At 35.2% G+C, this 15,380-nt stretch overlaps 1 protein-coding gene across 7 annotated transcripts in view; it reads right to left on the bottom strand.

The window, feature by feature from the left end:
* rims2b (regulating synaptic membrane exocytosis 2b) overlaps positions 1-15,380 on the bottom strand; it is a 208,186-nt gene that overhangs the window by 59,112 nt on the left and 133,694 nt on the right. For all 7 annotated transcript variants that reach the window (XM_049476387.1, XM_049476388.1, XM_049476390.1 and 4 more), the window contains 9 exons: positions 14,357-14,466; positions 13,020-13,052; positions 10,409-10,477; positions 8,844-8,879; positions 7,140-7,208; positions 5,970-6,005; positions 5,517-5,696; positions 4,989-5,036; positions 3,382-3,417 (listed from right to left, as the gene is read on the bottom strand). In XM_049476387.1, coding sequence (XP_049332344.1) covers positions 3,382-3,417; positions 4,989-5,036; positions 5,517-5,696; positions 5,970-6,005; positions 7,140-7,208; positions 8,844-8,879; positions 10,409-10,477; positions 13,020-13,052; positions 14,357-14,466 — 617 coding nt within the window. The remainder of the gene's footprint in view (positions 1-3,381; positions 3,418-4,988; positions 5,037-5,516; positions 5,697-5,969; positions 6,006-7,139; positions 7,209-8,843; positions 8,880-10,408; positions 10,478-13,019; positions 13,053-14,356; positions 14,467-15,380) is intronic.

Raw genomic sequence — 15,380 nt, 5'->3', positions numbered from 1 at the left:
TTCAATTCAATTCAATTTTATTTATATAGAGCTTTTTACAACAAAGGTTGTCACAAAGCCGCTTTACAGGAAAAACAGGTCCACGCCTCTTATGAGCAGCACCACAGAGATGCCAATTTTATGGTGACACAGTGGCAAGGAAAAACTCCCTTTAAGAGGAAGAAACCTTGGAAGGAACCAAGACTCAGTCCGAGGAACCCATCCTACTCGGGTTGACCTGCTCAGTACAAATGTGTGTGTTATATAATAGTTATACACAGCCTGGCCTCAGTATTTATGGCTATAAGAGCAAGTTACTGGGTTTGTGTAGCTGAGTCTATATAGACTATATGCTGGCTGGATCCAGCTGGACAAATTTGTATTGCTGCAATCTTATAAGACTGACAATAAGCAGATATGTATTTCCAGTTTCCAGTTGCTACAATAATTAGCAAAAATATAGAGTTGTAAAAAAAAAAATATATATATATATATATATATATTTTTTTTTTATTTATTATTATTTTTTTTTTTGATCCTGAAGAATAGGCGGTAAAACTTCCATTACACATTTTGTAAAACTTTAATCAGGCCTACTACAAATTATTTTTTTAAGTTGGTGAGACTTAATATTTGAAGTTTATATATATAAAATACGAACTATCTACACTAAAGATCTCTGGTTGAAACACCTGGCTTTGTTTTTTTTTAATCAAAACTTAAAAGATGCGTTGGTCTCAAAACTCAAAAATCTAGTGCAGCAAGTTGCCTTGAAATTTTGAGTTTTCCCAACTTTTGCATGTTTACAAATGTACATATCCTACAGTGCAACATACGTGTAAATGACAAATCAGCACCCAAAGGAAAGATTTTGCATGCATTAGAATAGCATGATATTAAAAACATAAATAGAAAGTTTCCACTCTATAGAACAGATAGCAGAAGTAACACATGCATCATCAAATAACTGAAGTGACAGACTGAGATATACATTTTTGCTTGAGTTGCCTTAGCAACGGGAAGGAACAATTGGCAGATTCTCTCATAACTACATTTAGACTTGAGCGAGTGAAAGAGAGAAAGAGAGAGAGAGAGAAAGAGAGAGAGAGAAAGAGAGAGAGAGAGAGAGAGAGATAGCTCTACAAACTGCACAAAGAGGCAGAAACTCACAGCATTGAGATCTGCAGCTAATAATAACCACACTCTGCACACACAGGTTTCAAATCCTGAAGATTTCACTGTGTGAGAGTTTGTTTTTGATGCTGAAGGACGTTCAGGAACTGTGTGCTCATTGCTATCTTACACCCCGCCAACAGTCTATTTTTTCACACCTTGTGTCTGCGTTGTTTATATGGGACCGGTGCTTCTGAATGTATCTACACTGATGGCCGTGGTGCTTTGGAAATGAAGTGAGTTCAGGAACATTTCTGGTTTATTGCTATATTGGCAACAGAAAACAAGGTGCGTCACTGACTGAATAAAATCTAAACAGATGCCAACTTCACCATGTACACTGCTGACTTTACATACAAGTCTGAACTTTGTCACATCCAGAAATATTCAGACGATACAGCAGTAGTGGCATGTGTGAAGGGAGGAAATGAAGTGGAGTACAGGGAGCTTGTAGCTGCTTTTACAGCTTGGAGTAGGAAAAACGGTCTGATCCTCAATATATCTAAGACCAAGGAGATGATTGTGGACTTCCGTCAACAGAAATTTTCTCACAGGCCTGTGGAAATTGGAGGACAAATCATTGAGACCGTTCAATCTTACAAATACCTGGGAATGCACCTTAGCCATAAACTGGACTGGTCAGTGCACACTGATGCAGTATACAAAAAAGGACAAAGCAGACTTTATTTCTTAAGGAGGCTTAAATCCTTTAATATCTGCAGTGAGTTTCTGCGCAGTTTCTACCATTCCGTCGTGGCGAGTGCTGTGTTCTTTGGGGTGACTTGTTGGGGAAGCAGCATCACTGTGAGAGACTGTAACAGGCTGGATAAATTGATCAGAAAGTGTGGTTCTGTGATGGGTGGGAAAGTAGACTATGTGGGGGATCTGGTGGAGAAGAGGGTGAGGTGTCTGTTGCAAACCATCCTTAACAACAACAGACACCCTTTACATGAGACTCTGGCTGCTCAAAAAAGCAGCCGCAGTAACAGGCTCCTTTCGCTGCGACATAAAACTGAGAGGTTCAGAAGGTCGTTCATTCCTACTGCCATAAGGCTGTACAACACCTCTTGTTGACGTGTGTACTCTGTGGTTTGTGTTTTGTTTTGTATATTTTTGTATAGTTGTTGCTGCTGGACAAATGAATTTCCCCTGTGGGGATTAATAAAGTATCTATCTATCTATCTAACTGTCAGACCCGTGGGGTAGGGGGAGTGGGCGTGAACACGAGGTAACATCATGGCCTAAATATGGCTGGACACCTGCTTGTAAATGCAGCAGCAGACAAAAAACTGTGCACCTCAGTCCGACATAGTTTTGAACAAATCTTTCCAGTTAAAGCTGAAATCACACTTTTAATCCCAGAAAAAACACTTATATTTACCTTTTAAAAGACCATTTAAATGCTCGATTAAAGGGGCGATTAATGTTGTTTTGCTGTTTTCCTCAGGTTTTAAGTGATTGGCTGACTCTAAAGCATATCCATATCATTGTTTAATATCGCAATATATATAGTCCAAAAAAAAACAAAAAAAACATTGCAATGTCAAATTTTTCCAATATCCTGCAGCCCTATGTCCATGTATCCTGACATAGCAATGCGCAGACAGCAAAGTACACATGGCTTGCTAAAATAGGGCCCAATATCTGTGTATAAGCAGTATTTGTCATTGTTATTTTATTAGTGATTTAAAATAAATCTTTTATCAGTAATTTGATCATTAAAAGTCAAGTATTTTGGTTTCTCCACACTCACTAGTGATCAGAGCCTATATACCTACCAGCTGATGTTTCAAAGATGGCCACCAAGTAAACAGACCTACCTAAAAGGACTCTGCTGTAGGTCATTTGTTTATGCACAGTTTGTGTTAGCCACCCTAGTCCAGACCACAGATCTGCTCCTGACTGAATGTTTTAAAGTGATGTATATACTCTGAACCTTGAGCCACTGCTGATCTTGATACACTCACTACATACCAGTTCCACACTATTAAGAACACTGAATTGTTAGTGTCACTTCTCTTCTGTTCTGCTCTTTTGAGCTTTTTACTTAGATGTTTGATGAAGTTTTGTTTGCACCTCTTGAGGTATCAGGTGTCCACTACATTAATACACAGCAGGAGGTAGAGAGAAGCACAGCACTGCACAGCACTAAAGAGAAAGAAACTCAGAACACAGGCAGACGGCTCTCACTAACACGCCCTACAGGCCAAAGCTTGCTGTATTCCATACCAGAAGCTTTCTTCTGCTGGTCTTCCCACGTCACTTCTGATGTTACAACACAAAGAGAAACAGTGGGACATTTGAAACACGTACAATCTGAAAAACACAGGTGCTTCATATGGTTCTTTGGGAGATAACATAAAATAACCCCTTTCACAGAACTTTTACATTTAAAGGAACAATCAGTAATACATGAGTGATTTACTATTTATTTCTTCCAAATACAAATATTGTAATTTAGAGCTTTTATTTGCAAAGAATGCAAAAAAAGTTCATATTCTTAAAGTTTAAGTTCAGAAATCAATATTTGGTGGAATACCTTTGGTTTTTAATCTCGTTTTTTATGCATCTTGGCATGTTCTCCTCCACCAGTCTTACACACTGCTTTTAGATAACTTTATGCCACTCCTGGTGCAAAAATTCAAGCAGTTCCGCTTGGTTTGATGGCTTGTGATCATCCATCTTTCTTTTGATTATATTCTAGAGGTTTTCAATTTGGTAAAATCAAAGAAACCCATCATTTTTAGTTGATCTCATTATCCAGAGCTGTAAATATTTGCAGTGTCCAAAATGCCCGTCAACCATTTCCATGGATTCAGTGCACTGTTGCGTGCTATTGTCTATTCCTGGCAACTCGAGGTGTGGAAATGGGACTGGAAAAATTGCAGTAGGCAGGGTTGGAGGCTAGATCCCACATAGACTTCTGTAACGTTCCGCACAGTTTAAATAAGAACAAATTGTCTGAAGCACTGCGGCTAAGAGCTCTCTGGGCTTAAACCTAGCATGATTTCTTATTATCTGATGATACATACTTATCATGTTGTGGATTAATACAAAATATATTATCCTTAATGTTTTTTTATATCTCTATTACAAACATGGCATTTAATGGAACCAAAAATAACACTTAAATGGGTTCTTATATCTGTATATATTTCTCAAAGAATCATTCATAAAAAAATAATTTTTAAGATTGTAACACATTTCACAGGTGCTGATGCTTCCATAGTAATTTAAAAAAATACACCAATGCTCCCCAGCATCATCAGTTATTACTCACATTAGTGATTTAGACTTTAAAGACACTTTGTTAATCAACAAGTCACACCATGTCTTCTCTCTACTATAAAAGTACCAGCAAAGACTAAACACCAATTATATGTAATTTTTCTAACTTCTCAGTATCTCAACACGTAAAATACCCCTGAATAAAGTCTTTTTTGTTCTTGTGCCGCCCTCTACTGGTCAATAATGGTAAAAAAAGTCTTCAATCTTTTGACTCCTGTGTATTCTAGACTGAACAAAATTACTGAAGAAGACAACATTTAAAACAATGTGCAAATCAGCAAGCCTATTATACAACAATCTACAATGTACCCCTGAGCATTACCTCATAAACTGTCCATCTTTCTTGGTCAATAAAACACTAACACACACTATAGTGAAAGTGGTATAAACACCTAAAATACATGTAAAGCAAATCCATAAACACACACCCTTTATAACACTATACAAGATCCCTTTATACTAAATCTAAATGTGTGTAAATAAGTGCGGATAATCCCACTAAAGCACTACAGCATCACACACATGCACACACAGACTTGTACACTTGCCTTTCCTCCCATTGACAGGTGGGGGCGCCACAGGCTTCTCCTCAGTTTCTTATGGTGTTAAAAACAACGCACACACAGACACAGTGTTATGGAAGTAATGGTGTGTTATGGTGATCAAATATGGCAAACACATAAAGGTTATGAACACACACTTAAATGTAAAGAATATTTTCTATTGGTCCATTATTAATTTTGACAAAATGTAAAGAACAACTGCCAGAGTCAACTTATGTCAAACTTATATAAACTTATGTGAAAATGACAAACAAAAATTAAGTGCAACTAAAAAAACAAAAGAAACACCTGAAATATATGTTAAATAAGCTTATGTTTTTTGTCTATTCTTGCTCAACAATAGCATGTTGTTTCTTTGTAGTGCATTTGTAGTCATCACATATGTAACTGTTAGCCTAAAGCATACCAGTATTTTCTGTATATTATATAATAATATAATAATTATATGTAAATGATTGTAAATGTATTGATTTCTCTGCTCTTCTTCAATGAAGTCACTTCAAAGTGACACACCTGGCACAGGAGGTTGTGGAGCTGGAGGCGGGGCTGATGCTGGAACAGTGGCAGGTGCTGGTGCTGGTTCAGGGGAAGGGGCGGGTGGTGCAGGGGCAGGGGCTGGTGCAGGTGGAGCGGAGATGTGGTTAGGGACAGGTGCTGAGGCTAGGGGTAGGGCATGTGCAAGAAGCTCCACCCCTGTTGGAGTTTGGTGATGATGAGATATGACATTTTGAAGGATAGAGGGAGTGGAGAGAAGACAATGAAAGAAGACAAAAACACAAAGAAATGGCGTGATGAGACAAATATGACAATGACATACAGGGGGATGTGTATTTTGCCAGTGTTTCACAAAACAGATTATAACCATTTACATATAAAAAAAAACATTAAATAGCACTATTTCATCAATAAATGTTCTTGAGCATTCTACAAGACTACAAGACTTCACTGGTAGCTACACATCATTACCAGTGACTGTGTGTGCGATGGGTGGAGGTGGAGGTGCTTCACACAGTAATGAAAGCAAAAGATGGTCAGAAAGAGTAAAGAAAAGAAACAGAAGGTGATGTAGTTAAACACAAGAAAGTAACATGAGTGGAAATGAGAGTGAAGAAAAACGACACTACAGAAATCACACGACCCAACAAGCCAGTGCTTTACTTCTTGTAATCAATCACAGTCTATCAGTTATTTTATCTATTATAGACACTATTCTATTCTATATTCTGATATTAACAATATACTGCATTATAACCTGCATCTTTATACTAATAAAGAAGCAGATTTATTTCAGATTCTTTATTATATGCATATTTAAACCAAAAAGGTATATTAAAAAAAAATTAATTGAATTCAAATTATTTAATTAGTTAATAATAATAATAATAATAATAATAAACCATTTATATACATTGTTGCATTCTTGAAACATATACTATTAGCATCAAAATCAAACTTAATTAAAAGAGCAGAAATTATGCAATAGAGGAAGTATGAGTATAGTATCATAATCTAACTCAATTAAAAGTTAGTCATGGGTATTATATAACAATCTATATTAATTATTTCAAAGAAAAGAAGGGAAACTCTATAACAGTGAATGTATAAAAAACTGTTTTATAATCTAACTCAAATAAAAGTGCAAAGAAACTGTACTATGGTAAAAGTATTGAAGTATTTTTCTGATAAAAATAAAGTTCTAAAGAACATACTTTTATCTGTAGTCAAGAGTCTGAAATAAACACACAGTGCTTTTCTCTATTGAATCACACAAAGTTTGTCGCCTGCCAATATTTAGCATGAATGGGCTGGAATTTTATCTTATGCAAAATTTTAGACAAAAAACTCCATTTGGTATTCATAATCTAACTGTAACAAAAAAAAGAAAAAATCCTCTAAAAACACTATGATACTGTTATAACTATGATATTGTTCTGCATTTATGGGACACAATTTCAAATAAATGCACAATTAATATATTGGAAAAATAAGCCACAACTTTTGGATATTCCACATTTAATGTTTTTTTTAGTATTAAAAAGTTCAGAAGTCTTCTCTATGAAAGAAAAATCAAGAACTCCAATTCCCCTAGGGTTGCCCAAAACTTTGCATAAGACTGTATTTCTTATTCATTATTACCAGCAGCTGTTTCTGTAACTGGGGGCGGGGCTGGGGGCGGAGCAGCAGACAGAGGCACTGATCCTGCAACTGCATTGTTGGTTAACGAATTGCCGATCACAAGAGGAAAAACACAGAAGGCATACAGTTTCAATCCAACATGTCCAGATAAACAGACACAACACATTTCAACAACAACCCTATCTCAACTCAGTAAATCACTCTCCTCAATTTACAGCACATCTACTAATGGCTTACTGAAATAAAAAAACACACACACTCGGCTGCAAGTAAAGTCCTTTTTATCAGCTGCTGTTCATACAAGTGCAAAAACAATATGCCACACTAGTCTTTTAGCATTTACTCAGAAATCTGCTCCAACCATTACTCCAAAGCACTTGTAGCTGCATCAGAGGTTTTTAAATTAAAATGGGAAAGATAATCATATTTTAGAAGCATCGCAAATCTGTCCTCGATACTGCATTCATTCTTAAAAGCAGATTTACTGATAAAGTTAACATCTCATCCTGCATTATTTTAAAACTGGAAAATGATCATATAAAAGTTCAGTTTGTTCACAGGGTCACAGACTAAGGCTACGTTTACATTACACAAATTAGATTTTTTTTTGCTCAGATCAGACGGTTCTCATTCACAAATGTAAGTGACCTGTATCTGTGTGTAATGTGAACAAATCTGTCCCTGAAACGGCTCACATGTGCACACTGATACCTATATAAACATCACCTTCTTCACCAACAACAAAAAACGTCATATTTAAAAGAAATTGAGACTCGTAGCTTTATAAAGAGAAATGGATGTGTTAGCAGCTCATATGTGGAGCATCTTTTGCTGGAGTGGAGAAACAGCAAACAGCTGGTCTGAAGTACATGCTCAGGTCAAGGAGGTGAAAAAAGACCAGGTGGTTTGCTTTTGCTGTTTTTGCAGCTATAGCTGCACAGCTGCACCAAGAGATGTGGTTGTGAGGTGTGAGGTGTGGGTATGAGAGAGAAGCACGTAGCGCAGCGCAAAAGCAAAAAGACTTCGGCATGAATTCTAATTTGACCGTTTACATTCATTTCACATGTGCATGGATTGAATAAGTATCCGAATTAGGACCACATATGACTCAAATCTGATTTGAAAAAAAAAAGAATTCGGCACGTTCACACAGCCAAAAAAAAATCAGATCTGAGCCACTTTGAGCAAAAAACAGATTTGAGTCACTTCAGCCTGGAAATGTGAACGTAGCCTATTTGAACAATGTGCACACTTTTAAATCAATCAATTAGTAATTGTTTAATCTTCTGTCTAACAATTACAAATATTTTACAATATTTTACGTAGCATTAGCTTAGTTAGCGTGATAACATTCTGCTCCCCACGGAACACACTCAAGTCTGTCTAACTAATTAAAAATCCGCTTATAAATGTTTAAATGAGAATGACTCTAATTAAGAGACTAGTGCTGATTGGGCGATAAAACTGACAGTTTTTGTGTCGTGTGTTGGACAAAAAAAAAAGAAAAAAAAAAAAACACAAAGAAATGGCACAAATACAAATACAACAATGACATGCAGGGGGATGTATATTTGCCAGTGTGTCACAACACAGATTATTACTATTTACATATAAAAACCAGCTATACTATATAATCACATCCACTATCATCTACTAAAGCAATACAGTCATTCTACAAGACTGCTATGATAGCTACAGCATTACCAGTGACTGTTTGCGTGACGGGCGGAGGTGGAGGTGCTTCACACAGTAATGAAAGCACAAGATGGACAGAAAGAGTAAAGAAAAGAAACAGAAGGTGATATAGTTAAACATAAGAAATGAACGAGTGAAGCAAAATGACACTACAGAAATAACACAACCCAGCTAAGTGCTTTCCTTCTTATTGTAATAAATCACAGTATATCAGTTCTATTATCTATTCTAGACACTATTCTATTCTATACTCCAATATCAACAATATACTGCAGTATCAATTACATCTTTATAATAGATGCAATCTATACAATAATCTAAGGACTACAAAACTACACTACTAAAGCCACTAATAAACCTGCAGATTTATTTCAGAATCTTAATGATATGCATATTTAAACCCAACAATTACAATGAGTCTATTCCAAATATTTAATGCATTAATGAAAATAATAAACCATTTAAATACAAAAAAATGTAGATAGGTTCACTCTTTGTATTACAATCTAACAAAAAATAAATATTGTATGTAATAATATAGCAAAAATATTTGGCACCATAAAAATACTCCATATCTTGAAAGCAACATTTTTTTGTATTTGTTTTGCTATTTACTACATTTATATTTAATTGTTTGTTTGCAGTTTATATGCATGCATTAAATATGCTTCCACTTTTGTGGTAGAATTTTGTTATAATATTACTTCATTTTTGCTATATTTTTTATTTTGTTACACTGTTGCTAGTTCATACAAATCAGAGTGAATAGACAAAGGATATAAATCTTTGTTGCTACTGAAAGTATTAAACTGTTAAATTTATAGTAAATAAAATGTTATTATTTGGTTTGTTGTAGTAGTATATTATGAAAAATTTGTCATATGGCCAAGAAATTTGTTATTGCAATAATACTCTTTACGGCCAAATTACACACCCTATTATAGACATTGTATTACAATGTACCTCAGTAAAACAAGATGAAACAGTACTATAAGAGAGGCATGGGTACTGAACACAGACTAATAATTAAAAGAGCAGATATTACACTATAGACGAAGTATGGCTGTAGTATCATAATCTAACTCAAAAGTATAAGAACTGTTACAATCTAACTCAAAATAAAAATGCATAGAAACTGTATTGAAATACTTTTATCTGTTGAAGGTGTGGTTATCTCCAATCACACCCTTCACAACCACACCTTCACTGTAGTCAAGAATTTGAAATAAACACAGTGCTTTTCTCTAATGAATCGCAGCCATGGTTAAGCAGGAATGGGCCAAATTTTATCTTACGTAAAGTTTTGGACAAAAAAATCTGGTTTCGAAAATCTAACTGTAAAAAAGAACAAATCCTCTACAGAAAATGTAAATAAAGTTAAATTTAAATTATGTTGTTCTGCATGTTAGGAAACAATTTCAAACAGAAAAAAACACATTTCACTTTTTTTTTTCAGCATTAAAATGTGCAGAAGTGTGTTTTCTATAGAAGATCTGTATTTCAACTTCAATCAAAACATTCAACCAGGGTTGCCCAAAACTTTGCATAAGACTGTATTTCTTATTCATTATTACCAGCAGCTATTTCTGTAACTGGGGGCGGGGCTGGGGGCGGAGCAGCAGACAGAGGCACTGATCCTGCTACTGTGTTGTTGGTTAATATGTTGCCGATTAAAAGAGGAAAAAAACAGAAAGGCATTCAGTTTCAATCCAGCATGACCAGATAAACACACACACACACACACTCTCTCAGCTGCAGATGTAGTCCTGTTTATCAGATGCTGTTCTTACAATTACAAAAACAACCTGCCACACTAGCCTTTTAGCATTTACTCAGCTCCAACCATTACTCCAAAGCACTTGTAGCTGAATCAGAGGTTTTTAAGTAAAAATAGGAAAATTATCCGTTTTTAGAAGCATCGCATATCTATCCATGACACTGCATTCATTTTAATGTAGACCTTTTAAAAAGGTTCTTAACTAGGGTTGGGCGGTATCCACTTTTTTCATATCGCCTTAAAAGTGGTAGAAAAGTAAACTGTGCAAATAGTGTAGAAGGTTCTGTTTATGTGGCTTCCCTAACATCTCATCCTGTATTATTTTAAAACTGAAAAATCATCAAATACTAAGTTCAGTTTGTTTACAGGGTCTCAAACTTGCTGAACATTGTGCACATATTTAAATCAAAACAAATATTTAAATAAAACAACAATTAGAAATATTTAATGGCAAATCAGAAAAGCTGTTTAGCATTAGCTTAGTTAGCAGCATTACATTCTGCTGTCTAGAGCACACACTCAAGTCGGTCTGACTAAAAACTGCACTTATAATTGTTTAGAGGAGAATAACACAGCATGACTTGAGTGACTAGTGCTAAATGGGTGAGAAAGCTAACAAATTTTCTTTTTTTATAGTGTGTTGGTTCTGTAGCTCACTTGCTAAGCTAGTTTTGCTTAAACAAGTGTTGAACATTTTTTTTTTCTGTGGTGTGCTAGTTCTGTAGCCTTCTAGCTAAGCTAGCATTTGCTTAGCTAGCATTTGCTTAGCTAGCCTGACAACAGCCAGCACAGTGCAGCTACTGCTGAAAAACTCACACAATAAAGTATTGACTATGAAAAATTGAGTGAGAAACTTAAGCGTCTCAAGTTAGAGTGACAGAAAAATTTAATTTGACGTGTTTTACGTTGTGTTTAGTCTCTTAGCAGAGCAGATAGGCTTAGCTGAGTGAGCAAGCTAACAGGCTAACAGCACAGGCTGTGTTACAGCTAAGAAAGGCTCAAAATCAAACGTTTAAAGGATAAAACCATATCTGAGAGCACAAATGACAAATTGGTCTTTGGGCTGTTTTTCAAAAAATGTTTTATCCAGGTTATTTTGCTCTACAGTTCAGTCACACTCATGTGGCTTTAGCATGTTGTTGCTAAATTTACAGATATGGTGGGTTTATACAGTACAGCGGTTATACTGTCCAATCCTATTCTTAATACAAACGCACATTTTAGAAAAACAACTGTGGTTGTTTTATACCATCACTGACTTCACCATTTGAAGCATCTTTATTTATAACAGTGTTGTGGAAGCAGTTCCTTCTAACACATATCAGTGTAAAAAATGCTATAATATTACATTATTAACTAATGTTCAAAATCTAAGGATGTCCTGATAAAATGTTTTAACCCCCTAGTCCGAGTCATTTTGAGTATCATTTTGAGTCCCAATCCGATACTTGCAGTAAAAAAAAATTAAATAAATAAATAGATAAAAATATGTATATATATTTTATTTATTATTTTTAATAATATTTTCATTACATATTTTATATATTAATCTGAAATTATCAAACATAATGATCAAACATACCAAAACATACCATTTTATATATATAAAAAAAGAATTATATTGTACTAGCATATGCTTCTTACAGGATAATAACTAATAATAAATTCTAAATGTATTAACAGAAACAAATAACAAACAGAAGGCAAATAATGCGTTTTTAATTGACTTGAAGCAAACAAAAAAATAAAAATCACCAGTGCAAATATTAAACTGTGCACGTATGTATAAACCATGTGACCTATCAGATTTTCTTAAGTGTTTAAGTTTTTAAGTATTTAAATGTAAATATAAATGGTATTCATATTAGTGGTTTCAATCGTTTAAAAATAAATTGTATTCAATCACCACAATATTAAATTATTTTTTTTATGCTGATAGTTCCCTATTTGTTTGGAAGGGAGACAGTAGTTAATAGTGTAGTGTTTTAAACCATTAAGGCATTAAAACTACCAAAAAATACCAAAACTTCTATTTATAAACAGACAATCAACAGCTGAACACCAAATCAAGACACTGGAAGATTCCAGTGGGACAGAAATACAAACAAAGCCTAAAGCCCATATAGACACACAGACTAACTAGCACACACGCATACATAGACTTACACACACGCTACATGTGATTGGAAAGATCACGCCCGACAGTGCGACAACGCTAAAGCATGGACTAACAGTTAGCTGCGCTAAACAAGAAGCAGAAGCCAGAAATCTGACAAAGACCAGCAACAAACATATTTCATTCTCTAAAACACTCAAGCTTATGAGGTTCTCTTAACACAGAGGCCTGTATGAGCTGCAGGAGGTCACACTGAGACACAGCTAGCACACGCAGGCCAGTGCTTACACACCTTCATAAGGCTCTGGCACTCCCTCTCCACCATCTGAGAAAAGAGGGGGTTGAAGAACAAAGCATGCACCACATTAACAGCTCCATATTTGACTCAGATATTATACAAGTCTGCGGACCCATCGGTTTAAATCAACCGTTCTGGTGATTCTTCAAAACCAAGAATGCATATGTACCTTCTCCAATTCAAGGTACGAGTACCAGTTAAAATGCTGATGAACACACTCCTGAACAGGCTTCTCTTTACTTTTTCTTTTCTATTACTTCTAATTCTTAAAATGATGCCACAGATGAACCATGTTTGGTTTGAACCATGTGATAAAGTTTTTTCAAATATTAAAACAAACAAGGTTCTCTGTAGTACTCTGTTTTATGGCATCACTAAAAGAACAATTTGAAGCATTGTTAGGAGTGTCGCTGGGTTTGCATAATATAAAAAGTGATGCACTATTTACTTGCATATTAAAATCTACCCATATTTTTTACATAAAATATTTATCTCCGGTGTTACATGGGTGTATTAAAACAAAATAAAAAAAATTCTTACCTTTGTTGAACAACCCACCTTCGCTCTCCCGCAGCTTTCTGAGGGTACAGTATTTTGTGCACTTTGCCTAAACAGGCTTTTAGAAATCATCTTATCATCACAATAAGTAAAACGTTTGAGCATAAATTGTAAAACATTTTGAGTAATGTTTATGTAATTTGTTCTTGGTTCTTTGCGTTCTAATATTGACAGTAACCAGATATTTTCAGCAACACCTGGAATTCATGCATTTCCAAGGAATTAATTTTGCGATCTGCTCAAATAACCTACCTATTCGTTCGTGCTCAACGGTGGACTTACTGTGACTTAAATTTAAAATGCCGGTGCCCAAAGATTTACCTACGCTATGGGATGTAAACAGTGACATTTATTAAACTTCTTGAGCAGTTTTAAAGTTCTAAATGCCTCGTTTTAAATGTCAGGGCTCTCCAGATTCTACCAATGAGGTGTGGAGCTATTTTGAGCCTGGATAACGGCGGAAAAACAATTTATCTACAGGGAGAAAATATGCCTCAAATCACCCAGTCTAAAAGTTGCCTGTTTGGGCAAAGTGCACAAAATACTGGATCTCAGAAAGCTGTGGGAGAAAGGAGGAGGGCTATTCAGCAAAGGTAAGTACTTTTATCATGTTTTAATACACAAGTATTAAAACATTCTCCTTTATGCAAATGGTTGTTCTCCTTTATGCAAATGGTTGTCAATTATTTTATTTATTTATTTTAAAACACATTTGAATGGAGTAAATTCAGTGCATCACTTTTTGTTTAAATATGTGATTAATATCTACTCACTTCTGTCCATAGATCCCTTTGGAGGGACCTGCGGTAGCTGCCGCCCTCTCCGCCCAGAAACAGGGGTACTCGTGGGACTGGTTTGGACTGACCCGGAGCGGGGGTTCGCCCTGAAGGATACAGTAAGGGTTAATAATGCCAGAATAAATAAATCAATAAATAAAACACCAAACCACAGTAGTGGTGGCACAGCATAGCAGCTCAGACTGAAGGGGAGATTAACAGGTACAGTATAATCAACATTATAATTTATGAAAGCAGTACATGTGTTTTAAACAGGTATTACCTACCAGTGTAATACAAAGCAAACATTCAAAACTATATAATATGAAGTCAATATCTGCCACAGTGATTTGCTCATTGATTAAGGTTAGAAAAAATACAAACACAGCCATGACTGTTGTGCTTTTACTTTAACACAATGAAACACGTCAAAATAACATGATTTAACCACAGATCTAACTCCACATATTTTACCATATCAGTGCATGCAGTTCCAGTGGTAAATATGTCGTAGTCATGTGCATTTTAGCCGCTGAACCAAAGTTGCGAGCTAAGAAAATGCACATTAACTAAACAATAAATGAGCTTCATAGCACCTTCTGAGCTTTCGCTGACAACTGGTGGTCTGATTCATAAAGGAGACTTAAAAAAAAGAAGATCTAACAATTCTCCTATCAGCTTTTATCTGGATATTAATAATAGATTGTTGCTGTCTTCTCACAAATAATTATATCATATCAAAAATCTAAAAGTATTTACAGTAGAAGGAAAAACGTCTTAACTTCTTAAACTCTTGCTATTGGTCCATTTATCATGAAATCTTAATACGATATACATTTCAAATTTAATCAAACATTGATAGCCTCATAAAAGAAGATACAAGGTCTATTCTGTATCAATTTCATATGCCAAAAAATTTACGTTATAGCTTAAAATTTAAAATGTGTCATTCTCACATATCTCAAAAGGTATTATGAAGTCAGTAACAGGAGCAATATCAAAAGTGGCACAGCTTGGGGGA

Source organism: Astyanax mexicanus, chromosome 3 (genome assembly GCF_023375975.1).
Source record: "Astyanax mexicanus isolate ESR-SI-001 chromosome 3, AstMex3_surface, whole genome shotgun sequence".
In the NCBI taxonomy this organism is placed as follows: domain Eukaryota; kingdom Metazoa; phylum Chordata; class Actinopteri; order Characiformes; family Acestrorhamphidae; genus Astyanax; species Astyanax mexicanus.
The sequence above is the reverse complement of the archived record's forward strand: the minus strand, read 5'-3'. Positions and strand labels throughout refer to the sequence as shown.